Source organism: Galendromus occidentalis, unplaced genomic scaffold (assembly GCF_000255335.2).
Source record: "Galendromus occidentalis unplaced genomic scaffold, Mocc_1.1 scf7180000076319, whole genome shotgun sequence".
NCBI classification, from domain to species: Eukaryota; Metazoa; Arthropoda; class Arachnida; order Mesostigmata; family Phytoseiidae; genus Galendromus; species Galendromus occidentalis.
This window is the reverse complement of record NW_003804308.1, coordinates 998,618-1,026,316: the sequence shown is the minus strand read 5'-3', so window position 1 is coordinate 1,026,316 and position 27,699 is coordinate 998,618. Positions and strand designations below refer to the sequence as shown.

The 27,699-nt window shown below is 51.9% G+C and overlaps 4 protein-coding genes across 4 annotated transcripts; 2 read left to right on the top strand and 2 right to left on the bottom strand.

The window, feature by feature from the left end:
• Positions 1-4,791: 4,791 nt before the first annotated feature.
• On the bottom strand, positions 4,792-6,532 carry LOC100898628 (uncharacterized). The gene is made up of 5 exons (XM_003738753.2): positions 6,495-6,532; positions 6,263-6,420; positions 5,950-6,150; positions 5,687-5,817; positions 4,792-5,275 (listed from the first exon to the last, which is right to left on the bottom strand). The coding sequence occupies exons 2-5, from the start codon at positions 6,398-6,400 to the stop codon at positions 5,056-5,058; spliced, it is 690 nt and encodes a 229-aa protein (XP_003738801.1). The 5' UTR covers positions 6,401-6,420; positions 6,495-6,532; the 3' UTR covers positions 4,792-5,055.
• A 3,737-nt stretch (positions 6,533-10,269) lies between these two features.
• Positions 10,270-16,381, bottom strand: LOC100905510 (amiloride-sensitive sodium channel subunit alpha-like). Its single transcript, XM_018641824.1, has 10 exons — positions 16,340-16,381; positions 13,569-13,666; positions 13,273-13,425; positions 12,370-12,527; positions 12,126-12,257; positions 11,898-12,025; positions 10,885-11,002; positions 10,741-10,813; positions 10,552-10,657; positions 10,270-10,431 (listed from the first exon to the last, which is right to left on the bottom strand). Exons 1-10 carry the CDS (start codon positions 16,379-16,381, stop codon positions 10,270-10,272), a joined length of 1,170 nt encoding a protein of 389 aa, XP_018497340.1.
• A 4,107-nt stretch (positions 16,382-20,488) lies between these two features.
• LOC100905364 (uncharacterized) lies at positions 20,489-21,582 on the top strand. Its single transcript, XM_003738796.2, has one exon. It carries the CDS (start codon positions 20,507-20,509, stop codon positions 21,194-21,196), a length of 690 nt encoding a protein of 229 aa, XP_003738844.1. The 5' UTR covers positions 20,489-20,506; the 3' UTR covers positions 21,197-21,582.
• A 1,698-nt stretch (positions 21,583-23,280) lies between these two features.
• Positions 23,281-27,589, top strand: LOC100905217 (glutamate receptor ionotropic, kainate 2). Its single transcript, XM_018641828.2, has 13 exons — positions 23,281-23,368; positions 23,554-23,709; positions 23,833-24,084; positions 24,247-24,479; positions 24,586-24,798; positions 24,886-25,041; positions 25,123-25,350; positions 25,452-25,646; positions 25,748-26,109; positions 26,227-26,425; positions 26,533-26,758; positions 26,867-27,120; positions 27,261-27,589. Exons 1-13 carry the CDS (start codon positions 23,281-23,283, stop codon positions 27,384-27,386), a joined length of 2,688 nt encoding a protein of 895 aa, XP_018497344.2. The 3' UTR covers positions 27,387-27,589.
• Positions 27,590-27,699: the final 110 nt, after the last annotated feature.

Here is a 27,699-nt window from a genome sequence, read left to right as displayed (position 1 = left end):
TTTGCTCGGCTTTTCGCCATATCCGAAAGCTTATCCTCCTCCTCCGTCGTCGGTCGGTCGGACCGCTCCCCGATTACTGATCGGTGGACGCCTAGTTCGTGTCAAACATTCCCGCCCCAGATAAGCACAATCAGAGACCACGGAAAGATGTCATTCTCTGATTGTGGCAACTCCTGCGCAACAACTCCATCTCGGTAGGTCCAGCCTGGTCCTCCGCTTTGTCGGAATGGGTCAAGTGGAGCAAGTTGTAGCGGGTCCAATCGCCGCTCCTCTGCGAGCGGCGAAGGTGCTCTCAGAGGTGAAACAGAAATCATCAGGGCTCTATTCATGCCAAGACGAGCTCCGTGACCGAATGAAACACCTGCGGGAAGGTCGGCCTAACTTGTCGAGAGAAGCTTTTCTCGACGGTCTGTGGGCGGGTTCCCGGCAAACTTCTTTCTTCCCGACGACCGATACTTACTGCGATTTGATTATTTCCGTCGGCTTGAACGAAGAGTTTCGGAGGAGAACTTTCCGGAATCCTAATGGAATCAAATATCACTCAGTCCTTCCCCGAGCACACGAGTCCCTCCGAGTTTTCTGAACGGGATTCGCGGGAACTAGGGAAGCATCGCGGGGTCTCGAAGAATCGAAGACGAAGTTGTTGGGAACAGGCTGCACTGCGACGCGATCTCGCAGCCGCGTATCCGCTGAGCTCGTTCTCAAGGATTCATTTTTTTTCTTTCTCGTTCCCCCCAGAACTCAAAAAGAATTGAAATGAGTGGCGCGACTTGAACGAGACACAGCAGAAGGCTTGTTCCACTGCCGGTCGTTGTTGTTGCTCGCGACGCTGTTACAGTATTTTTTCCTCCGTTGAAAAAGCACCCACGAGGGAAAGATGATGTTTTTTGATCATGAAACCAAAGAGCTCGCTCAACATGAAGATGCGGGCGATGACGAACCGGGGCCAAATGCGAGAGGACTGGCTGGATAAAGGGCTCTTGCCAGCCAGTCCGCCCGCCCGCCTGCTCGCTCGTTTGCGAGCCCCCTCGACAGCGACTGAGTACGAGAAACGATATTCCTAGCAAACAATGAACAACCCGATTTGAATTCTTCCGCAGGGTACGCAGCGGCGCAAAACACACACAAGTCCTGGACCTCCGGTGATTCCTCGAGTTCGGCAGCGTCGCTTAAAAGTCCGGAGCGCTCCATAATTCTCCCACACCTCAGGATATCGACGACGATATGACCGAATGGGATTCGCTTGGATCTTTCCGGAGGAATTTTGTCGAAGAGGCCGCGGAAGAATTCGATTTCCAGTCGCTTAGCACCGGGAGGATTCGACGGCTTGTTTCCTCCCCGTTCCCTTCTAGGGAGCGAACGGGCAATGGGAGCAGATAATCGAGTTTTTGTCTCGATCAACTTGGATCAAACCCACTCGGCGGAACCGTGGATCGAGAAGTTTGATGATGACCTCTGAGCTTGAAGTTAGGCTTCGAGCACGCCATGTTCGGGGTGGGGAAAACAGGGCCTGGGGTGACCTGGCGGGTCGGTGGGTAAGGGAGCCTCGATCGAGGTTCAATTGGTTTGCTGCTACCGTGGCTGCCCACTCAGTCGTAGCTCGAAGCAGCAACCAGAGCAGCAAACCACCGACGACCTCGCTAGCGCCACTCGGATGGATGCGCGCTGCCCGGGGAAGTCAGGAGCACACGTGCGGAGTTGTAATGTTGAAGTTTACGCATAGCAATCGTCGATGGGTTACGCTCTGCCGCAAAACGAAACATTCTCGGAACGATACGCGGACCAACGGCGGGAACTAACGGGTCGCGTCCGCATGATGCTGTTTGAGGTGCGAGGGATGACATCCAAACCAAGTGCTAAAAGAATATCGGGAACCGTTGTTCCTGCCAGAGCATCCATCAGTTTCAGTCGGAGTCTGGACCCTTCTTCGATTCACCTATGCCCTGATCTAAGCGGGTCAGGTATCGACTACCGAAGTGAGGGGCCAACATTCGGACGAGTGCGCGAGTTTCACGGGCGGACCCCTCAACGGGTCTTCTCGTCTGTTTCGTTTCGCACGTCAAGGAAACAGATTCACGGTTCACCCTTCTCCCGCCTTCGCGGCGGGGCGGCCAAGGCTCCCCGAGCGATCTGCTGTTCGGTCGGCATCTCGTCGGTACCTCCTACAACAGCAACAACAACTACTGCGGCAGCGGCACGGAAAGAAGAGGAGATGCGGTCACGCCACGTCAAGTTGTCGGAACGGGGCATGGACTTGTCTGTAGGGAGAGCAAAATAAGCATTCAAAGGCTGTCACTTCCCGCCAATACCTCTGTCGAGGAATGTGAGGGAGTCGGGAGTAATCGTCTACGATCGGGTGCATTATTTTATGCCTCCACTCGATCGCCAATGTTCGCGCCGATTGTGGCTCTAGGCGCAGTTTTGCTCACGGCGCCGGCGGTCTGGTCCAACCTGGTTGAGCTATGCGCCCAGTGATCCTAGAATCTCCGGATCGGGGCATATCTCGCGGCGCCGGCGTTCGAACGCGCAGACTTCCGCTTCTGCTCACCTACAGCTGCTCGGAGCCCGAGCTCATTTTTCTGGTTTAGGTTTTTTTAGTTTCCCCTACTCCCCAATGGGTTTTTCCCCGCTAGCGGCAACGGACGAGTTTGGGAAACTCAATGAAATCCCCACAAGCGCTTTTCGGCTTTCAGCCTCCACGGGGGGACTTTCCCCGGCTCTCGGCACCATTGCCTAGGAGAGATCCAGCTCCCATGTGCGCGGAAGGCCCCGATTGACCGAGTCCCAGCACCGGGCCGGGTTCTCGGCGAGATTCCAGCGCGAGCAAGGCGCGACGGCGCGGCGTAACACGCGGTCTTCGGGCGGGCGGTCCGAAACCATTCCGTCCTTCGAGACATCCGCCTCGCGTAGCTTATGGCTGCGCGGTACTTCCCGCTTTTCAGCAGCAAAGTGATCGTCTGACTGTCTCGGTGCTTCGAGAAAGGTCCAGAAACGATGAGCTGTACATCCTGGATCGAACCTAGACGACTCTGTTCGACCTCGAAGAAGGAGCGTGTCCTCCTGACTCCAAGCAACCTCGGCACGTGACCGCTTCCCGGAGCAATGTAACAACTACTCGTCGCACACGCGCCGAGTCACCCGTCGGTTCCGGGGCTGCACTTGTGCTGCCGGAGTACCACTGCTCAAGGTGGCTTCATATTATTGCCGGTCGAATATCTTTTGGGCGATCGTCGAGGTGGTGTCTTGGGCGTCTCCGACCGAGACACGAGCTCCGCTTGCCTCGCCCGAGTACGTCCGAGAGCTCCGGCAAACTGAAGGTCGGGTTGCTTGGCCACGGCAGGTCGACTTACCGGACGGATCCCGGAAGAGAATTCAAGATTTTCACACTATGCACTCCGGAGCAAGACACGAGCGGAAATTCCGAATCCTTTCTATTTTACTTCTCGCTTCAGGTCTGGCTGAAAGCAGAACGAAAATTGCCCGAGAAACAAATTCGAAAGACACGCGACGGCAGACAGGGGAGAAAAGAGTGCGGGACTCTATGGATGTGAGAATGAAGAATGGCATTGAGCCATTCGCCGGCGGGTCGGGTAGATTCGCGCGCTCGCTTTATATTTCTCCCCTGCACAGCTCCTTCATCCGTCTGTCTGACTGACGATGTACGGGTCGGAAGGTTCGCGCCCTTCTAACATTCAACTCCGCTCACTTATACATAACGGTTCATATATCTTCGCGTCGCTTGTTGCTCGCGCTAGATACCTACGTCTGCAACAAGAATGGAAAAGAAACTCTCGTGCCTGCGAAGGCTTCCCATAGTCTTGAGGAGCTTCGGTAATAGGGATCGCGCGGAAATTATGCCGACTCACCTCGTCGGAGAGGATCGAACTAAGCCATGACTCGCGAGTGGAGCTCGCCCCTGCGATCGACGCAATCAGATCATGAGACCAAACCGGAAGAGAATCATCGGAGATCAGCACTCATCGGGAAATACTAATGTACAATCATTTCGGGAGCCCTTCCAGATGGAATTTTTTTTTTCACAATTATTGTGGAATGGGAATTACCATCGAGAACGTCATCGAACAGTGAATGAGAGGCTTGAAAAAACACTAAGATCCTCACGGAGCAGACAACACCTTGAGAACAAAGATAATTATCTCCTCGGGTCCCTTGTCGACTGGTGTTTTGTTAGGCGTTGTACTTTCAGCCGCCGAGTCCTATCGCCAGCGCTAAGTTGCCTGCGCCTTTCTTACTCCCGTCACGCCCGCACGTTTGCCTCGGTCTCTGCTTCCTTCTCGCCAGCCAACGAGCCATGCGGCCGGCGGGCCGGCCGTCTTGTTTGCTTGCCTGTCTTAGTTGCCTGCTCGCTTGCTTGTTTGCTCGCTTGCGACAACGCGTGAGTTTAAAAGCTGCCAAGTTTCCCATGAGCGCTTCTCAGCTTTCCTCTAACGACTATCAGCTGATGAGCAGAATAAACGATTCATTATTGTGTTGAGGTGTTCCTTCTCTAGTCGTCGTCGCTGCCACCGCACCACCATCAGCCTCATCATCAGGAACAACAGCGACGCCGCCAAGATAGTTCTGTCACGCGAAACCGAAGTCGCATCACCACACTCCGCACTGTACTTTAGCATCAATCGCAGCGACGAGCCTGGCTGCGTGAGAGGGAACTTATTTCCGCCGCCTAACTCCTTCGGAAACTCGGGACTCTTCTCGACGTGATAAAAAGCGTTCGCATGCTCACCCGCAGCGATTTCGCGGACGTGAGGAATTCGTCGAAACAGATTTGTCGGGATATCAACTCGTCATTTATCGATGGATGTATGCACAGGACCAATCGGTGCACGCTTATGAACTGGCTCGTCCAGAGAATAGCTAATAGACGTGGGAATCGCTTGCATCTTCCAAGAGATTCACACAGTCATCGGTTACAGCGTTGAGTTTCGATCTACAGCGATAGCAAGAAGAAAATCGAGCGGATACGCTTTCCTCTACGATCACGGAGGCAAATCGTTTCGTCGAGGCCCTCCACCATCGGGCTCGCCCGCAAGAATATCACTCTAGTATTTCGTTTTCATTGACTTCAGAATTCGATCCAGGGACAGAAGGCACGAAGAATTGTCTCTCCAGGTATCCGATGGTCTTCATGAGCTCATGTCGATTGCAGGTCTTGGGGCACTGCTTTCCGTTTTGACCCGCATCATACATGTCCAGGGCCCAGCTCTTCCTCGGGAGACCGCCCATCATGATGAGCATATTCGTCACTTGTCCGACACTGAAGTTTTGCATCAATCATTAAGCAATGTCTCGGATTATCATTCATGTAGGTACATAGCTCGAAGTTATGAATTATGACGTTTGGCTTTTCAAACAGTGTCCCTTCAATCATAGTCTCAGTGTGCCCCCATAGTGCGAAAACAGGGGGCGACCTATAACTGGTCTCTCCGGAATGAATTAAACGATGGGAATCTCTTGAATCATCCCATGACTGGCATCTGAATCTCCAGAGCCTTGGGATTGTCCAAGTTGGGATTCTATGTAGATGTCCGTAGAAGCCTCGCAAAATCATATTGTGAGCTGCCGCGGGATGGATACCGAATTCCTCACCCCAAGCTTGATGAAATAGGAGGACTCGACTACCTTGACTCGATTGACGGGATATGTTCAGTTCAAAGGCTATACTTACTTTCCGAAATTGCTTTGATCAGCACCGAGTTCGCAGAAGAACCTGCGGATGCACTTCTCGTCATCTATCGACTTCAGCCAGCGTAGGAAGCCCCTATTCAACGTGATTCCTCCGCTTGCGTCTCTACGAGTCTGGAAAATAATACCCACCACTTTCAGAGAACGTCTTCGCTTAATACCTCTAATCGCGGACGAGACCCGCCGACGAGGCTATTAACTGTTTCCTCGATTCCCGAGCGCGCAGAATAACTTCTCTAACGTAACTCTTTCGTGGACGAGATCGCCTCCGGCATCGTCAACAGCGACCACCGCCGAACGCTCGACGTCGGCCGATCGCGCATCCCTCTCCTTCGCGACGGAGGCTCCTCGTGGCGACAGCTCTAGGCGATGTCCTGTGCCCGAAACTGGGTCGATCATGATAATCGTGGGGGAATCTCTCGCCGGGGGCACATCTCGATGGAACAGCTAAAAAAATAATGGTTGCGGGAGAGTCATTCCGTTTATGGATAACAACCGTTCTCACGAGCAAAATCCAGCGATTTTTCTCAAAAAAGTCAATTTTCCTCGAAGGACTAACCTTCGTTCCATATAAGAGTTTCAAACCTGCGAGACCTGCTAAGCCTAGGCCCACAACTCCGACCGAGAACGGAATCGCTTGTGTCAGTAGGACCTGTGCGCACACAAGAACCGCGACGAGAATCCGCGAAAGCTGCATTTCCGATTCGATTCGTTCACCTGAAACGGCATTGTCATGCATCCACGGGAACCACGGAAGTTGCCCAGCTATATTTTCGGCGTTTCGCACCAACCTGTAAACCTTGCGAATTTTAGAACGTTGAGCTCGCCGCGGAAATGATCGGAGACCCAGTCTTGTTTTGGCCGAAGACGTGCCAGACATCGCGCAAACGTGGCAAACCTGTCGTGTTCTGTAATCACGGTCTCTTCCAGACTTTGCGGGTCTCGCAGAATAGGAATACCTCGGATTCGAAGGGAAATTACCAATTCAATATTTCCGGCGGTCGTCCGCCGTCCCTGGAGCAACCCCCGTCCCTGGAATCTCGACTCAGGCAATCACATGAACCCGCGAATTTCGGGGGAATATCCAGAGCACGACCCGTGCCGCGCCGCATTCGCTTCGGACACCCGAGCAATCAGGAGGATACGGCTCGGATTTCGCGGTTCAAAATCGGGCTCACAAGGGCGAGGAATGCCAAGGAAACCCCTGTTCCACAAAAGAGCGAATTTGTATCGAGTAATGAAACGCCTGTGCACTTGATTGAGATGTCATTCAACACGTGCCTCCTCTTCAAAGCTGCGGAACTAATCCGCGTTGCTCACGCGCCGAGTCATTCCATGGCCTTCGACTCTGCACTTGTATACCCGAATCATCACCACGGTCATCAGCACTTCATTGGGACTCGGAGTCGGGACAGAGCGGTCGACTCGATGATCACAGCTCCGACCGTTTACTCGTCGTCACCCTCTGAGGTACGAGCAGGAAATCGAGATGTTGCTTCGAGGAGGAGGCACAGGCCGGCGCCCTCAGGGACAAACCCCGATTGATTCTTAGAGGAAGGTGGGAGCAGTGATCTCCCGGCCGAGACCGACAGCGCCACGACGCAGCCAAGCATTGAAAAAGGTAAGCTAAGATTACAACGATGAATCCGCCGTCACACGATTCTCGGATACACTGTTATAAGCCGGATTAGCTTCGCTGAACACGAATTGGATGGGCAGGACAAGTGCTCGGGTCGACGGCTCTGTCAACTCGATTGGATCAGGAGGAGCTCGGCTCGGGTCAGCCTCTTGAATACATTGCGCTGGCTGTCGCAATACCTCCGATCTCAGGTCGGTGATTCAATCGCACGGAGCCTCTCGGAAGAATCTCCCGAGATTTTCCCTCTTCCTTCTCGATCACGGAACGGCATGTTCGAGTTCTCCGGATCGGGTTTCCTACCATTTTCTATTCAATGTGCCGAAGTGAGACCTTTCGACATGTTGATTTCGTACTGAGAGCGGGTATGTCTCGTGGCTTGACAAACTATTCATTTGACGGATCGGGCAAGCCATGCCGTTGTTGATCGACCTTATCGCTTGTTTGCAGCTCGCCGCTCGAGCTCTTTTTACGTCGGGCAATGCCTGCACTTGCGTCATCAAACCCTTGAGATCTGTTCGTTCCTCATACGACACGATCGGGAGGGTGCACGGGTGGGTGGTCGAGTGTCATGCTCGGGTGAATGAAGGCATGAAGGGATAGCCCGATGCGATCTCTTGATGGACTTGTGTAAACGATCCGACAAAGCTCGGTCTTACACAACGACAGAATACATCGAATAGAGTGTCCGTGAGCCGGGCGGTCAGCGCCCGCCCGACTGCCCCCATGTTCGTCGTATGGACACTTATGCACGCGCGGGCCAAACTCAATAGATTGGGTCCCCATCTTGAGACGGTTCGTTTACATAGTCAGACGAGCCAGCTCGGTGGAGAGACACCTTTTTCAGGTCGTAGCCCCGCCGCTCTTCTCATCCATCCATCCTTTCGTCGGTTTTTCTCAGGTGATGGTCTCTATCCCGCAAGAAAAACATTTGTTTCGCCTGGAGCGACTTAGCGATCTAGTGGGCGAGGAACACACGCTTAAGACATCAAAGGCTTGTCTGGTTGGTATGACGTCCCATGGAAAACCCATTTCCGCGGGATCGAGCTCCATGCGCGGTCCGAATCTCGCAGATCCGTGATCCAGGTCGTGAACCGATGGTATGCTCTCAATCGGTCTCCATCCCCAAGTGACCCGTCGAATATAAACGTTTCCATACAACGAATTCCAAATGCCCTCCCCCGGAATGATTGCTCTGTATTTTAATTTATATACCTAATGATTTTCAGACGCAATCATGCATTTCCGCCCGGAGATACCCATGGTCAGATATGGAGGGACTCATCGAAATTCCGAGGGCAAGAGGCTCGAGAGCTCATGGGCGATTCATTCAGACGTTGTCCATCATTCAAGGTTTCTTTCTGCTCCACATTCGGTGTGCTGAGAGGAGCGATCCTTCCCCATACAGCTCCATGCTGTTCCCCATTCATCTTTCTCGACATCGAGTCGATTCTGACTAAATGAATCCATAGACGGGCAAAATGTTGCGAGGCTCGCTCCTCCCGAAGACGGAGCCGATCGCGTTGTGCTCGGAGCTCTGGCTCTACGTCGAAGATCCCGTATCGGGCCGAAACTCCACCGCTACGGCTTCCTACGGGACGGCGTGCTTTGGAAATTGCGAGCTCCCTGCTCGGTCGGTGTTGCGGTGCCACTCCTCCAGCATAGTGGGTTGGCTGCTTGACTGACTGAATACCTGTAGGTTCCGCGCTCGAACTTTCCGCTCAGCAACCCGAACGCCCCTCCTGCCTGCTCGTCCGTCCGTCGGTCCGTGGGTTCGCGAGCTGTCTGCTCGATCCCAGGTCGCCATTCAACGGCGGCGGCCGCGAGACGGCCGCGACGACGGTGGTAGCTGTGGCGAGAGGGAAACACGTGGTGCTCTTCCCACATATTCATAAAACGGCATTTATGTCGGTGATGCCTTACCCACACTCTGCTCGAAGAGATCTGACAGCCTCCTACCCGCCGCCAAGCAGCCAGCAAGCAACCTACCCAAGCTGACTGGCGGTCGGTCGGTCGGTCGATCCGTCGGTCGTCTTTTCGCCAAGCTCGCTCGTCAGGCTCGGAGTGCAAAGTTCGGCATTCAGCTCGTCAGTAGAAAGTGGGAAGCAAAGACAGACAATGAATGAATATATTACGAGTCCAACATCGCACTCCTCCTGAAGATAGACCGCTCGTCTGACTACCTCTCATAAAAACACAGTTTTGGCGAGACTCCAGCCCGTGAATGGAAACACGAACCAACCGACCCTCTGCAACTGATGATTCTAATTTCCACGCGACCGGCTTCGGATCACCTCCGAGATCCCCTATTTTCCGGAGGGCGTGATTTGCTCTCCCAGTACCGGGAAATTTTGTGTTCCGTCCGAACTCCATATGTTTACTACTTTTCTCCTGAGCATATTTTCCTGAATCTATGATAAGACATTTCTGCCGAGGTATAATACATAATTTTTGTGAGACCTCCGGGCGACTAAGCTCTGGAGCCTTTAATATCATTCAACCAATAATAGCCCTCGAAATTCTTATCGTCGTCAAGTTTTCGATCCCATTCCGACGTGAGCCAGTCTGCTGAATCAGGCACGCGTGACAAGGTGGTACTCGGTGTTCGGTGATCCTCATGCTTTCGATAGCAGTCCGAATGAGGAAATCTTTGGGCTACCCGACAAATCGCACTTCGCATGGTCGACTCGTGAGAACAGGGATAAACTTCGAAACTTCCATATTTCTTCTACCAAGCTCCGGCTCTGCTGTAGGGTATGCCTGCTTGGAAACCCGCACGGGATCTCAAATCCATAACTCTCGCGGGCCCGCCGTCGATGGACGATGGACAGGACGGAGCTTGAATCTTCTCCTCGACGCTGAAGTGAAATGTCTCATCAATATACAAGGATCCTGCGATGTCTGAGGCGATGCGGAAAAGCGGAATCCACTCACATTCGTAGTCTCGTCTGACGTCTCTCGTGAATCTTCCAGAGGAACTTATTGAATCCGAGGAGCACGGACAGCAAGGAAAAACCGAGCCAAATCCCAATGTACCCGCCCATATAGCCGAACATTTCCACGATCGAGAGAACCGGCTGATACTCCAAAATCTGGAAGGGGACACCGGCAAACCCTCCAGTAGCCTCCGCGGAAAGAGGATCGACAGCATCTCTCCGTCCGCGATTCCATTCATCTATACGGGAAAATTAATCCCATCTTCCGCAACTCACTCTCTGAGAATACGATGCAAACTTGACCGTGAAACGGAACGAATGTTTTGAGTCTTCGGTTTTCTCCTCTGCCAGCGAAGTTAGCCGAACGTCGTATACGACTTCTCTGGAGAGGAAATTTCATACCGAACTTCCGGGACTGGAATTCTCTGGAAACTTCACCGAAATTCGAGGAACTCAGCAACTCACTCGCAGGGCGCGCCACATTTCCGGTCGCACCGCGGGACTTCGGGATTCCCCTCCAGCTTGCGGTCGCATGTCTCTGAGATGGAGGTAATTTTTTATCATATTCCTCGGTAAAAAATCCAACTCCCGGTAAGGAACGTAGTTCACCTTCTTGAGTCCTGTTGCAAGCTTCGCTGCCTTCCACTCGATGAGAAAACTCGTGCACGTTCCTTATGCAACCACAGAGCTGAGCTTCGATTTCCATACGACATTCTTGGACGCATAGCTGTGGAAGGAATATCAGTCGCTGTCATTGGCTCCCGTTCTATCCTCTTTCACTGTATCGAATTGCCCCAGAGAAAATCAGCTGGCAACGATTATTCGGAGATAGTAATGCTTATCGGAGCGATTCCGGAAAATTCGCTCTTTGGATTTCAGTTTCCGTGGATGAGTGGGCCGAGAGGCTGAGACCGAGGCTGGGTATCTTGATGACGTGGCGGGATCTGCACCAGAAAATGCTCCACCGAGAGCGAGTGGGGAGAATCTCCTCCGAGCGAGCAGATTCGTGCTCGCTGATGTTGTTGTTGCTGTTATGCTAATAACAATAAAGATTTGCCAAAATGACGCTTTTCATGGTTATGATGCCCACTACGGCCCGCTCGTTCCATCGTTCGGAACGACTCGACCGGAGAAGCGAAAAAGCACTCGCTCCACCCCGCAGTTAGAGCACTCGTGTTTGAGCCCCTCCATACGAGAAAAGGGCCTGCTTCACTCCGGGAAGACCTTTGACCGGCTGAGAGGAAGACGGCTCGCCACTTCCCCATCCATCTCTGGGCTCAAACGCCGCTCCATCTAAGACTTCATTCATATCATTAATCCATCTCTCTAGCGTTCTCCCACTTCACTAATAATTCCAAGAGCTCATCCTTGGCCAGTCTCACCCCTTCTTCTTCTTGGAGGGTATCTCCAGATGCGCTCCAATGGCTACGCTTCGAAGATTCTCTCACAGGGAAGATCGGCCGGAATGAACCTAATCGGACGCCTCATTTCGAATAAAAATCGGTCGATTCCTCGCGGGAATTCCCGTCTTTCACGTCTGCGAATGGCCCTGCTGAATCTCGTTTTGGAGAATCTGAGTGAGCGATGACTCGCGATCAATCGATTGGCATCCCGACACTCACATTCTGGTCGAGATATCCGTAGAATGTTTTTTTCCAGCCCATCCGAAGATAGTCGGTGCATCTGGACGCGTATGGTTTCGGTAGCCGTCTGATTTTGTTCTGCGTCACGCTGATCGTGTAATCCATGCCTGCAGTTTTTGAAACCGTAGAAAACCAAGTTTCAATAACGAGTTAGAGGAAAGACAGAGCACGCGATAATCATACGGCGCCGCGCCGCGGCGAACGTACCGGGCTCAATCATGATGGAAGACAGCCTCTCTGGAGGGACCGTGAGCGGTTTGTGGATGATGAGCGGGAATGTTTCGGCGTTCCCAATGCTCAGGGTGAGATTTGGTTCCCAACGGCCGAAAATCGTCAAATCTTTCGGAAAAATATTCGTGTCGCTCGAAATTTACAACGTCGGAAGTCAATTCATGATCATTGTCTATCGAAGGCCAACAAACGAAAAAGAACCCGCTGGAGAGGAGCATACCGTAGTTCCAAAGGGTCGAACATAAATTCAAGGGGTGATCTTTGGGCTTGGCCTTCTGGTACATGTCGATCGTGTAGCACATTTCAGCGGGTTGCCGGAAGTAGGTCATTTCCATGAAGTCCGCGCATTCGTACGACTCACAGGATGAGACTGAGGACCTGAATTATCATCGAAAATGAGAACGAGTCATCAAAACCTCGGAGTTCGGGGTATTCCGCGGGTTATTGCCGCAGCTGATCTCCTGCGGGTATCGAATCGGGTGCTCTGGAGGAGAAAAACAGAAAACTGGTTCGGGAACAGCGGTTCAGGATAAATCTCGCTCCAAGCTCGCATGAGTCCATGTAAGCAAAGGTATAACAGTTGTTGGCATGCTTCTTCCTCGTCGTTATTTAAAGCAGCCAACATCTGTAGGGTTTGTAGGTCGGCCATCGGCTTTCTACTTTCGTCGGGCCATTGCCCGGCCGGTGTTAATGATAGATTAAACAATTAACGGTTTCTGTTGAGCATCTCAAGGCGTCCGAGCGCTGCTCCTCATTCGCCTCTCCCAGCGAGCACCAGCTGGCGCCTGAGCCGGTCGCTTCGCCGGTCGCGGCTACTCGGAGCCTTTTTCATCCGTCGACGCCAATGTTTTGCTTCTCCATTGAGCACGATGAAATCACGACTCCAGAGCCGAGGAACCAGAAACTTGGCGCGTGCCCCCTCTCTCATCTCATTCTTCGTGTTTTTGTCTCGCTAGGATCGAAGGGGGTCGAAGCATGCATAATATCCAGCGATTTCAAGGAGGCATCGTCGGCCTCCGATTTCGCCATCGAACGGGCTCTTCGCGAGGAGTAAACTCCGGTCGACATGAGGCTTCACGGAATTTTAGGTGAAATATATTGAAATATTTGGACATATTCACACCTCATGAAGCAGCTTAACAGCTCGTGAGGCTTGTGAGCGCTATTGATCCGACCTTTGACATCGTACTGGAGCACGTTCCCGCCGTTCCCGTCGCTCAAACGGTTGTTCGCATCACATAAGCCCCGGAGTGAACACAGTCGAGTACTGTTAACCCTGTGTGGGAGAGCGAGTCAAGGTGAGGTCTCGGACGAGCGTTTGCAAATCGGGACACATGGGGCGGTTCGTGCCGAAACCCTTTCGTCGGAAAAAGCGGGGGGAACAATAGTTTGTCGAAATGTCATATCGTGTCGACTCACCAATGACTCAAACAGATTGTGACAGCGGGAAATAGTATGTTCTTCCGGACCTCCTCGATCATCGTCACCGAGAAAGGGTAATCGAAGTACACCGCCACCTGACACAATATAAAATACGATGTTAACTAACAAAAGAGCGGATAGCATTTCCTTGAGTGTCGAATGCGTCAGACGATGCAGTCGGCTCGGAATCGAAGCGCACTGAATTAATCGCGGCAGACGCTCGAGAATTAGCTGCGAAGTCTCAACGAACCATTTCGCCTCCTTGATAAAGAAAGCCGAGTGCACATCCGAACCATATGAGCCATCGTAAGACGGATCGAATAGAGGGTATCCTGCTAGCATCTTCCTTCATGTCGCGAGGCAGTTGTGAGTTCTTTCGAAAACTCTCGGAGCCTCGCTGTCACGAGCACGAAACGTGCGCACCGATCGACAATGTCCATATGAATCCAAATGTCCCCGAAAGACAGTCTCCCTGTTTAGCGACAGGTACATTTGTCGGGCGAAGTGAATTCGGAGACTGATTTTGATTTCAGCATCGATTGAAGCGGCTTGTCCAGGACTCAGAAGCCAGGGGAAGCGGATCGAAGACAAGGGTGAGCTCCGAATTTGGAATTTCTTCAAAACTGATCTCTACAGCAGCGCTCGACTAGAGAGGGGTAATTCAATGTTTGACTCGTTCATACAAACTCAAAAGCCGAGTTTGAGTTCACCCGCGTAGAACATGGATGGGCTCGAAATCGAAAGCGTATACATATGTAGAATGATCACTGATCACCTATCGCTGACTAGAGATGAGGTCAAGCTTGAGCGAGTTTCCCAACGGAGGAGCTCAGGGCTGAGAACTCATCCTCATCACCCGAGCCAGATCCTGGGATTCGGGAAGATAGCAGATGGCAACCGCGCTGCCACTCGGATGCGAACGCTTCCTAACTCTGACATTCAGACTTCAAACAGTTAATAGCAGTGGAGATTCTCATTCTAATCTGATTAAGGCCGATGGATTTTTCAACGTCAGGCGTGGCGATTTCCTTCGAGAGTTTTTGCGCTGAGCGCGGCCGACGCTTCCGGAAATTTCCGGGAAGACAGGTGATAGCGATTTCCGGTGATAGTGATTTGAATTCGAACTGAATGAATTTGAGCTATCATCGACTTCTTCGACCACCGGGCTGACGGGGAAACCGACAGACCGCGACGTTCGCACATACTCACTCAGTGAACGCAAGTGGCTTCCGGTCCGTGAGAGTCGGTCAACGAGCGTCTCTGAGGACCGTCCAAGACCGGGTTCAGTGGGGTTCCTGAGTCTGTGGGGAAAGTTCGGGCAGATTTTTGTACGAGGAAACGGGGATACAGGGGCGGCGACTCAGGCTAAGGCCAGGGCTACTGAAATTTGAGCCGAAATGGGGTGGAGAACCCGGCCTGAGAATTCAGCCAGATGCTGCCCGGCGAGAATGTGGTCAGCCATGAGGTGCACCAAAGACCATCGATTACGTCAGGGTGGATTTCCTCAGTGACAGATAGTGACACGCACGTTATCGAAGGCTCTGGCTGATCACAGCTTTGATATGAGTGATAGAGATGTTTTGTTTGATGCCGAAGTGTACGACGAAAACTACCGGGAGGGATCTCCGACTTGGAGGTACACAAGCGTCGTCCGTCGAACAGCGGATGCGGAGGGTCTTCGATTGAATGAGCTCCGAAACGGAACCGTCAAAACGGGAATCTGGGGATCATCAGTAAACGGAATATCATCTCGAATTAGGCACTGCTCTTCGCTGACTAAACGATTGGAGCGGAGACACGGATGTGATCGGTGTGACGGCCGACTGCGCTCAAACCGCGACTGGCAATACCTAATTCGATTTTGTGATCGAGCTCGTTCCCGCGAGAGTTGGCGCCCGGATTGGATTCGGTTGAAACGTTCGCCGGATAGCAGTGAGTTCGCCAGATCTCTCTGTAAGTTCGTCAGTCAGCAAAGCATCCATGCAGGGAGCAGCTAAGCTCCCCCTCTGCACCCTCTGATGGCATCATTCTGTTAGCGTTCAGGCAAGAAGAAGAAGATGCGCCGAGCAAAACCGGGAGTTAGTCGTCGTCGGCCGCGTCGGCGGCGAGGGAGGGCGGCGAAGGGAGCGGAGAGAACGGGGGTAATGATCGTGGGAAGAGACGCACTGACCCCTTACCGTCCGCCTTCCCGCTGTTGTTCGCTCTCCTCATTCTCCTTAGCCGACTGCTTGCTTGCCTGAGGCTGCCGCCTGTCCGTCCATCCGCACGCCCGCCCGCCTGTCCGCCCTCCTGCCTGGCTGGTTGGCCGACTGGCTCTTCACTTTTCCTCCTGAGTTGTTAGTAGGCGGCGTTGCGTTCACTTCCTCCCTCGTTCTCTCTCCCTGACTATCTCCTCTCAGAAGTCTCAACAACAAATAGCAGAAACATCGATTGATGACCGAATCATGGAGAGCCTACACAGCGGCGGCTTAGTGCGGCCGAGAGATCCGTAGCGTACGCAGACGAATACCAACGGAATATAAATCCACGCAATGAATGTTTCGATCGCTTCCCGACGATATCCGGCCGGAGAGAGTGCGCCATTCGGGAATTCGCTTCCGAAGTCCTTGTGAATACGACCGAGTTGAAGAGAGATTTTTCAATCGAAAGCCCGAGGATGCTGGGTCTACCTCGTTTCGGCTGCGCATCCGTCGAGCGCCAGAGCCTCGAATACTCCGCCGAAGGAGCTCCATACCCTCCTCCCTTTCCTCCCAGGTCTGCTCACTCACTTTGTTCGCCGTTTTGTCGCGCAAGTTCTCGCAGGTTTCCATGCCGAGTGGCTGCTCGGGTAGCTGGTTGACTGCCTGTGTACTTGGCTGGATGCCTGGTCTTTCGGTCGGCTGTTCACTCGCTCGCTCGCTCGCCCGCTCACTCGCTCAGAACCCTTGTTCGTCCTCCAACGTCGAGGCTCCGCCTTTCATTGGCGGCAGCAGCAGCAGCAACCAGCGGCTTCAGGAGCGGCTGCCATGCTATTGACACTTTGCCGCCGCTTTCTGCAAAAGAGTACGTACAGACCCTTTGGTGGGGGCGGGCGGCAGAGAGAGAGCGATGGCGGATCGGATCATCATCGGTTTCGTTTCTTGTTCCCATTTCGATCTATCTATCTATACATACATTCGTTCCTTCACCTGTCTCTTGGTTCTTCCATTGCTGGGCGCATTTCTCTGTTTGTGTCCTCTCTCCGTAGTGCTCGGGGACAGAGGGGGCGGCGACAAAGGAGTTGACAGTGACCGTTTTCCGATGACAGACTCGCGGAAATTTCAAGGCGATCAGTGAGCGCGAGGCGAAGAAACAGCACGGGCGGATGCATGAACTCCTGCGAGGATGCCGGATATGAGCATATTCTCACACTGCCATAGAGTGTGACTGCCGATAATTCGGAGAGTCCGGGCAATCGGCCGTACGATATGATCGCTTCCTCATCTTCCCTCGTAAAAGAGCCGGGCCTCTATTTCCTACTGGAGGGTATGAGCATGGCTCGGCAATGAAATACAACACGATAATTCGAGAACCCAAGTCAAGAATCATTTAAACATCATTGTCGATACATTAGGTTCAGATCAGACATGCATCCAGTTTTATGGATTTTTTAGGGATCCTGATCGATGATAAGCTTCGGCTTGGCGGAAGTTTCGGTTCCACGACTACAGAGAGGCTCGGAGGACCGCATTGCAATTCGGTCTCGAGGCTCTGTTCTGAGAGAACTCGTTCAAAGGATCGCGACATCGTGGCTACCGCTTTGGAGGCTAGGAAAGAGTCGAGTATGAAAACTCGGTCACATGTCACATCCTCGAATGAGACGAGTCGAGCAAGAAGCTCTCATATTCAATTTCCCAGAAATACTGCTTCCGACTTCCCGAATCCGGTTGTCCCGGAGGGAAGCCCCCGAGAGGAGATCTCCCTATGGTGTCCCAACTCCCCTCAGAAATCCGAGGAGACCTTCGTCGGGGAGAATCCGGGACGAGAGGATTGGATTTTCCCCTCGGCGTTCGAGGATCTTGACGCTTGCTATGTTTTAGTATAGCTCTATGCTAAGCCAATGTCGTAACGGATATTATACGCAAGGCCGAGTTCAACTTGAGCCGTGGTGCGATTGTCCTTCGAAAATGAGGAATCCCATCATCATCGCGTCTTTCTTAGTTCCGCAGTCTACGCCATTCCTCAATGGAATGAACAGAGAGATTCATCGAACTCTAATTGATATCGCACCTCGGGGCTGGAAAGGCTCTCTCCTCGAATCTTTCGGCTCTTTGAATAGAACAAATACGACATAGCAGAATCTAAATTGGTTTCCTGATCTGAAGGTGATAGCTCGTGTCAGGCTTAGAAGATCTTGAATGGATTTACCTCTTCTCACCTAAGCTATCTCTCAATGACGTCGGTGCCGACAATGATGATTATGAAACAACCTCATTGTCAACAAGACAAAAAGTGAAAACAAACAAACAGTGGGGGATACAAAATCCTCTGCGGGACACTTATCGCGTTGTGGTCTATCAGGTACCTAGCTGCTTGTGTTCGGTCCATATTCTATGGTTGCTTGAGCCGACTTTCAAGTCGTACGTCGTGGCGCTGAATAGATTCGAAAAACACTTTCTTGGAAACTGTGGCGTAATCGCGTAGCTCTCGTATCCGACGCTGCCGGGCGGCTGTTGTTGTGGATTCACCTCAATCAGACATGGCACTCGTGATTCAAAGGATGAATACATTACTGACAAGCCGGCTTCCCGCGCTTCAAAGAAAAAGGCGTTATAATTTATTTAGTTCGCGAATCTTCGCGGCTTGTTTCAAGTAAAGTAGGATGCTACCGAAGTTTCCACTGGCATCCGAAATGCGATTACTCCACAGGAAGACGGGATCGGAACGCTTTCGCATTCGCTCTGCCGGACTGCGCTTCGAAGGACGAAACATATTTGAGGAGTCGAGAACTTCGAGACGAGCTCGATGAATCGCCGCCTGAAACAGCTGAGCTCCCTGTGCCCGTGCGCTTCCCTACGGGAAAAGATAGATCCGACGAAGCCAGATCAGGAGCGACGCCCTTCGGTTGCCTGCCACAAAGCCCTGTTCACCATTATCGCTTCGTCCATCAGACAGAAGAACTGATGATACATTGCACGTAGGGAGGATTCATGGGCCTGATAACCAATGAACCGGATCCCTCCTTGTCCGAAGGTCGGAGACCCGCATTCACCCTTGACGACTCCCGCGCTGGGGACGAAGTATCAGCGAAGCAGCTTGTGTGGAAAAATGGATTGAAGTGAAACCTGTCTAATAGGAAATGGGACCAGCCACGGTGCACCAGAAGAGCGGTCCGATAAGTAAGGTGGTCCCATTTAGCGGGTCGTCTGACATGAATCGAGTCGGTCCCGCCAATGTGTTGTCCGATTACTCAGGTTTACCTTAGGTGGTCCCATTAGACGGTGGTCCCAATAGACAGGTTTTACTGAATTATTATAGAAGGATTAGAATGAAACTTTTTAGCCGAGAAACATCCCGCCGCTCCCCGCTTCGCCAAGGCGAGTGCTACCTCAGTTTGCAGTTGAGGCAAGGGGACGACAATCTTGTCGGTGCGTCGGAGTTCTGTGATCTATAAAATGTTCAGCAGTCCTGGACCGAAATAGCTTCAGGAGTGCTGCCCTCACACGTGATCCCCTCTCTACCAATCTGACGGCTCCTGTTACAGGAGATGGCGTTTGGGAACTCTCAGCCCTCAGCCGAATCGGATCGAAACGAAATATATCCCAGACTGGAGGAAAGCTCGGAATAGCATTCTGATCTAAAATCGGATAACCCCTTTCGCTTTCGTCAATGATGAAAAGGCGTCAGACGTTCCCCCTTCCCCCTCTCCGATGAGCACAAACGGCGGATTGGAGTGCATGGCGAATCCATGATCAAATGATCTTTTTATCTCCTTGACCCTCTATCCCGGAATTGTAGAAGACGCACTGCGAAAATTCCGCTCCGTCTTCCCCCTGAAAGTCAATGTCGGAATCCTTCTCTGGACGTAGGCTTCACGCAGTGACTTGCGCCAGCTGAACCGATGGATCTTGAGATATTGAAAGGCCGAACGCATTTGTCCTAAGATCACAAGCTCGGTGCAATTAACCTTCCATCAGGGGTTGAGAAAGATACTCCACAGAAAAGAATTTCGCTCTCCCTAATTTCTGACGGCAACTGTCTCCGAACGAAATTAATTGTTCAATGCGTTTCAATGACGTCCGCTCCGCTGCTCGCTCCCTCCTTGAGGCGCCGCCGCTCGGAGCTGCGGGTGGACCGATGGTAGGTAACGGTCACACTTTCTCCGTCGACAGCTTCGAAGGAGTTGCTGCGCTGCCGTCGCCACTACCATTGCCATTGTTTCACGGAATGAAGACGACTGACCAGCCTCTGTCACTGTCGTCTGTCATTCCGTGAGGGGGCTTCATCACTATAAATAATCAAGTTCATCACTTCTCTTCCCTTCGACCAGATAAGCCGCATGCCCTCCCGCGCGGACAATACACAAACGGCTGACATGAGGACGAACAGACCGAAGCGAAGACGAGCGAGGCGAAGATGGTCGGCTCGACAGCGACCGACCGACGTACAGACAGATTGTCGAGAAAACTGCGCTGGTGACGGGTTGTTACATCAAAGAAAAAGAGAAGAGCCTCTCTTGTCTCCTGACCAGTCTTGACCAGTCTTCCCACTGGGAGACAAAGCCTTATTCACGCCGCAATGCCCCGACGGTCGCCCCGGCCGGCTTTCTTGATTCATCGGGTGTTTGCATGAATTTTGCCGCGGCGAGACCTACAGGGGCGGCCATGAGGCAATAAGTTGCCGCCCTCGCCTCTCGAGGCTTCTATATAAGCTAGCGATATGCAGTGGCACATGGATTCTTGAACCCGTCGCTAAACATGCAATACTCGTCGCCGTCGTTGTTGCGTTTTTTCATCGTCTTGTCATCGAGTCTCGTTGTGGCTGTAAATTCTCAAACGTGCCATCTGAGGGAGCTCGACATCTGCGCCGTGTCATCGGTGGCTTTCAACAAAGTAGCTACAACCGAGAATGAGATCGACCGCTACTGTAATCTCTTCGATGACGCCAAGGAGTGCTTCTTCAACTACACCAGGAAGTGCATGACTCCGCTGCATCGGGAACTTCTCAACTTCGGTATCGAGGGAGCGAAGGAACTCAGCGCCAAGTTCTGTAAGCGAGGCGATAGGCTCCGAAGCGACTACCTCAAGCACGCGCCCTGTATCGCTCGCGCTATGCCCGAAGGTAAGAAATGCCTCCAGGACGCTCGGACCGGCTTCGAGAGAATCGAGGAGGCCAAGTTCCAGGATAGGATCTCCACGGCTTGCTGCACATACATGAGATATCAGAACTGTCTCACGGACGCCGTCGAGAAACGCTGCGGAGAGAGAGCCGTCCAATATGGTCATATTCTGCTGCGAATGGCGTCATCGAACCTCATCGACATCATGTGTCAAGGATACGACACAAATCCTGTCTGTAAGAGGCTTCTGCCACCATCCGGGACCAGGCCAAGAGGAAATTCGAAATCCGTTGTGAGCAAGCTCTTCGCCGCCTACGTAGGCCTCTAAACAATGTGATCTCTGACAAGCGAGCGGAGGCGGCTTACGGAGGGTTCAAATCCCAAACATCTGACTTTCTCTCGTGGAGCTCACGCGGATCGAAGCAAGGGTATTACATGGCGTATGCGTTCTTCACTCGGCGGAACTCCGATGGACAGACTTTTCCGTCGGTGCCTTCTCCCTGAATCGAGAAATGATTGAGCCGCTTACCGATATTCGGGAGGTCAGAAAGAGCTGTCTGATTCGGCCACCGGCGCCTGTGACTGCTCCAAATGCTCCGCAGAGAGCCCACGCAATGGAAATTTCAGGTACCGCACGTGTTGTCGTTTTTTGGAGCTTCCACCGTACGTAAAGTGTTTCTTCCCTCTTTATCGTTGTCGATGTTGAACGTCGTTCGATTATGCGGGCTTATTTCCAGACGAGTAGGTTTAGGTTGTAAAAGATTTCGAATTGTTTCCTCCCCCACGATAATTAGAGATGTGCACATTTCTTCTCCGGACACAACCATGGAGCATTTCGCGATGGACTCATACATAGCGTATACGAGGCGATATACGAGGTATTTAATAAAAAAATTAATGAAAATATCGATGCATCACTTCCGATACCTGGTGGCTGAGGGACTCATCGAGATCTTGTTGCTCTAGCATCAGAATCACCAGATTTTTTTGTCGTGCCGTTCCGAGAATGACGAGATTTGGATCCGCGACCTGAATCGTCCAAGTATTCGGGTTTCAGCACCTCCAATCATTTATCCTCGAATTGTCTGATTGAACGCGCCTAACATGGACGTCCGAACTGTTGATGTGAGAACGGAGGAAATTCCGATGTGTTGGGCAGCACAAAACTTGGAAGTGCTTAAAAGTTCCCAGGAGGTACGTCGGAGTCTTTTGAGGGTTCGCGATTGCCCCCGTCAGGTCGCAGCTCTAATCGATATTCGGAGACACAGCCTTCACCCCGATGAGCACCCAGAGGGTGCTACTGTGGTATCCCTTCGCTCAGACAAAGATTTTGATTCCGCGCAAGTGGTCGAAAGGATGCAGGAATGATTTGATGATGAGGATGGGTGAAACAGTTTTATTCTTCCCGAAGGCTACATCCACAGGAGCCGCAACCATTTTTTCACTTGTCTGTTGGATCATTCCGCGCCAGCAAAGGGATTCCCGAAGAGTCTTGGAGCGCGATAATTCCCTCAAGGACCGATGAAGGCGCGTGTGCCAATCGGGTGGGCTGCGTAGATTGTTGGACGCTAATCCCTTGCTACTGGAAAATGAGATATTGGCCGAGGCCAGGAATCGGTGTTCTAGAATCGCGTATCGGCCCCTGCGGATGGGAAAGCGACTCTCAGCTCTCAGGATCAATACATAGTCTCATGATGAGGGTGAAGGTGAACGCCATCAAAGCTCTCTCAAGTAGATATCAGAGCTCGTTGCTAATTTAGCTCGACAACGACGAGTCGCTGTGGTAAGTGAAGAGTGCTGGCCGTAGCCGAACAGCTGAGGCGTTGTCTGGGTCAGCGCGGGTTAAGTCTCTCTTACAGCAGTCTGGTAGACAGACTTCATCGGTCTCTCTTTCCAGCCGCCTGACTCGGTTGTGTAAGCGGGTCACTCAGGCCCAGGCCGTCACCGACTCGTCCCTTCTCTCCTCTTTTGTTGACTACATCAAGCAGGGAACAGAGCGAAGATATTCACGTACTTCTCCTCTCGGCTGAGGTAGTTGAGATCTCGACCGCTCCCTCGCTGAGCGAGATCTCCCTGGTGTTCTTCGTCCGCTGGTGTCGAGGCGATACGTTCCTCAGCGAAGACCAGCCAATCATTCCGTCTGGGCAAAACCTCGTGAGATATACACTCACCATGCTGTGGTATTGCGTGCTCGCACTTTGTGTCGTGTGTAGAGCCGTTGCCAGCTTCTATGTTTCTTCGAAACAAGTGAAGACGAATTGAAACATCCTAGTTATCGCAAGTGACCCTGGAGACGTTCTGCCGTATCTTGGAGCCTTCAGATCGTCGCGGAGGAAGTAGAGGCCGTTCGAGTCGGGGGAATGCTTCAGTATTGAGCTTCATTTGAGGTCGACTTTCGCGACGGCGATCGCTATGAATTCCGGTCGTCAACCGCTGCAGCTAGCCTTGACGCTGCTTTTGTGCTCAAGAATCGCGACGGCAGCCGAAGTCGTCAAGATAGGTGAGAACTGAATCCTTCTTTCGCGCGGAGACCAGTGATCGCTCTACGAGCACTCAATCAGATTGCTCCTATGAAACCTACATCATTTATGTTTTGACCGGCAATGAAAATAGATGTTAATAATGCGGTTTCTGGTTTTTGTTTACGCGCACGGTCTTGAAACTCTAGCTTTCCGATGCCTTCAGGTGGCATTTTCGATCAAGAGGATGATCGTCTGGCAAAAGCCTTCTCCTTGGCTGTGGATAGAGTGAACCGGGATATGGGGGATCTAGAGTCGGCGACGTTCCGCGCAAAAATCGCAAGAGTTCTTCCCAAAGACAATTTGGCTGCTTCGAGACACGGTAATTACTTGAGCCCATCGTGGAAACCTATACATGAGCACCAATATATCGTTTGACCGGAGGAAAAGATGGTATACCCCTTGTTCGCCTTTTTTGATGATGAAATCCGTGCTGCCTCCACAGTGTGCGACATGCTCCGGGAGAAAGTGGTCGCATTCGTTGGACCCACTTCCGACAGCGTCAAAGAATACTTGAAGTCCGTGGCAGCAACTTTCAACATTCCTCACTTCAGTACGGACTTCGAGATTCTCGAGCGTAGAGCGCCTTACACGCTATCGCTCCATCCGGACCTGCAATCCTTGAGTAGACTCTTGCGAGACATCGTCGAAGACAAAAAATGGCGGAAAATCGCGGTAATCTACGATTCAGACGACGGTAATTCATGAGTTCCTCACCGAAAAAATATTGGAATGCCGAATAAGGTGAAGGATCCGAACACTCTGGACCCCACCTTATGGTCGATATGGCTTATGGTCGAATCTAATGGGTGCGCTACGAAACTTCTGCTAATCCCGTGATCTATCCCGAAATTCGCAGTGCTCATCATCCTCAAAGACGTGCTCACATACGGTTTCAATCAGAGCCTGGCTGACGTTCTCCTCTATCCATTCGACGAGGAATTGAGTTTCGAAAAAATGCTGAAGGACATTGGATCACAGCAGCACTATAACCTCATTGTAGGTTTGCAGCCCGAAAGAGCTAAGCAGTTGCTCTTGGCGAGTCAGGGGCTCCACAGCAGCTTCTACAACGCGTACCTCATCTTAGACTTGGTGAGTTCGATCGATCCGATCCGAGAGAGGACTCCGGATTCTTTAATCACCATGTACCTCGCGCTTGTCACTGCGAGCATAATTCAGATTGAGTTCATTCCTCAAGGACTTCCACGCCGTAAGCATGAGCGGAGCACGGATGGAGAATTATTTCGCTAACGTCACCTTGATTCGCCTGGCCGATCCACATAGAGAAGACGTCAAAGCTCAGCAAAGTCAAAAGACAGCGGCGCCGTACGCAAACGCCCCAGGTTTGCACTTGTCTCTCTGGAAGCCGACACCGAATCCTTTTGACGAGCTCGAAATTTCACATTTCAGCGTGAGTATTACAGAGAGCAGGGCAGGTCCATGCTTTTCGTAAGCATAAGCCATCCCGACGCGAATCCATTTTACCTCTTCTCCACAGACAGAGGAGGCCCTGATCTACGACGCAGTGACCTTGATAGCCCACAGCGTACTGAGCCTGCTCCGCATGAACGCGATCAGTTTCCAAAAAGTGAACTGCAATAAAACCGGCAGTCGCTGGGATTACGGTCAAGCGTTGCTGGACAACTTGAAGGAGGTAATTTGGCTTCTGGGAAGAAATCGGCGATCCGCGTTCCCGACAGCCATTCACGAGAATTTACCATACAAATTCACCCAGGTGACTGTTCGGGGACTGACGGGTGATGTGCGCCTCGATAGGAGCGGGAAGCGGGACGCGTTCTCCTTCGACATTCTTGAGATCAACAGAACGTCCGAAGTTTGGGCTTACAGGAAATCTGTTGTCTGGGAACCGCGTTCAGGTTTGATCAAGCGCAAAGGGGAAGAGGTTGAGGTGGACAAGGAATTCTCCGTCGATGGAATGGTTCTGCGCGTCGTTACAGCGCCGGTGAGTCTGTCGAACACCGAAGTCGGCGTCAATCTCCCATGAGGAGCATGCGAGCCTTGTCGAAAAGGCGCTATTCCACGGGAAGAATCTCTCTATTCCAGAATGAGCCGTACACAATCATTGACGAAACCAAAACGGGGCAGGACAGGTTTAGCGGCTACGCGATCGACCTGATAAAAATGTTAGCCGAACGAGCGAATTTCACACCGGAGTTCTACATCGTCGCCGATGGCGCCTACGGTTCCCACCAAGGCAACGGTGTTTGGAACGGACTCATCGGAGACCTCATGAAACATGTTAGCTCGTGCTCTCGAGTTACCGTTCAATCGATTCCATTTGGAGAATTGAATACTTCGCATCAGGACCGAAAATATCTCTACTTGATTTGTATCGACAGACCGCCGACATCGCAATCGTGGATCTGACGACGACTGCCGAACGTGAAAGCGTCGTGGATTTCACAACTCCATTCATGAGCACCGGGATCAGCATCTTGTTCCGAATCCCCGAAATGCAGCCACCGTCGCTCTTCTCTTTCATGCATCCATTTTCGATCGTGGTTTGGTTCTACACTCTGACAACCTATATCCTCATCACTCTCGGGACCTACATGTTGGGTCGCTTCACCCCGTACGAATGGGTCCCATCGCATCCGTGCGATCCGGATTCTGAGCCCGAAAACCAGTTCAGCACGCTCAACAACTGTTTCTGGTTCACCATGGGAAGCATTATGCAGCAAGGGTCCGACCTTGTGCCTCGGTGAGGCCAGCCAGCACTCTCGCTAGCTCGAACACGAAATCGACGATCTTCGGAAATGATGCTCGCTCCGAATCAATACGGCACTTGTCCACTCAGAGTTTCCCATTACGATTTTAGAGCTGTCTCCACCAGAACCCTCGCTTCGCTGTGGTACTTCTTCTGCCTGATCTTGATCTCTTCCTACACCGCCAACTTGGCCGCTTTCCTCACAGCGGCGAGAATGTCAAATCCAATTGAGAGTGCGAACGATTTGGCGAAACAGACGGACATCGCATATGGAGCGAAGGATGGCGGTTCGACCCAAAGATTTTTCCAGGTACTACTCTCTTCTGGATAAATTCCGTCACGTCCTCAATCATTTGAGATGCAGAGGACTGGGATGAGACGAGACGTTCTGACCCAATCGACCATCTTTGGCCGCAGAACAGCAACAACAGTGTGTACAAGCGGATGTGGGCCTATATGGAGTCGACGAAACCCTCGGTTTTCCCCAAGGACAACGATGAAGGCATTCAGAGAGTTCTCAAGGGAAAGTATGCGTACTTGATGGAGGCCACTTCGATTGAGTATCTTGTGGAGCGCAACTGTAATTTGACCCAGGTTGGCGGTTTGCTCGACAATAAGGGTTATGGCATCGCAACCCCCCAAGGTGAATTACCGGACGGGGAACATTCCCCGAGCGGATTTGTCTGCACGGTCATTTCGGAGATTTTTTCCCGTCAGAATCGTATTTCCCCAACGAGATGGATCATTCCAGGGTCTCCGGTTCGAAATATCTTGGAGCATCATCTGATCATCATGCAAGAATTCGGTGTTCTCCAAGAGCTCAAGCAGCTATGGTGGAAAGCTCCGGAGAATCCTTGCGTGAGGAGCAAAGACGACTCGGCTGAAATGACCATGGACTCTCTCGGAGGCGTCTTCTTGACTCTCGTGGTCGGGGTTCTCTTCGGTCTGCTGGTCGGCATTTTCGAGTTTTGGTGGGACAAATCGCAGGCACCATACGGCGAACGAGTGAGTTAAATCAATCTCCAATCTTTCCGCAAATGGTACCTTTCGGGCTCATCTTTCGAAGGAGGTGTCGGCCACCGCATTCGGTTCGGGCCCCCCGACTCCGGATCTCCCTAAGGCGGATAAACATACGTACTTTTCAGCAACACATACTTGTCGAATTCTTCCGGGAGTTCATGATGGTCATCACCTGCACTGGATCTCGACCCAATCCCGAAAACGAGGGGAGCTCGGAAGCGGACGATGTGTCGAAAAAGTCTTCCCCTTAATCACCGCATTCGTTGACCGATCTTCAGCTGATCCAACGGAAGACTTCGTCGAATCTGGCGCTCATTTCGAGAGGAAATGCTCCTTGGATCGCAGTTCTCATCTTATTCGTCATTCGGGATGTCGGGAAACAGTCAGCGTAGTAATCATTCAGGAGAGACACACAGCGGATCTTTTTCATACGAAAACGTCATAGAAGACAAGCATAGATCGTCATCCTATATATTATATATAATCTATACATATATGAACATTATCTGATTTTTTTGACAGTTCTGTAAATACATTCTGGTCAGAGAAAATACAATTGTTCGG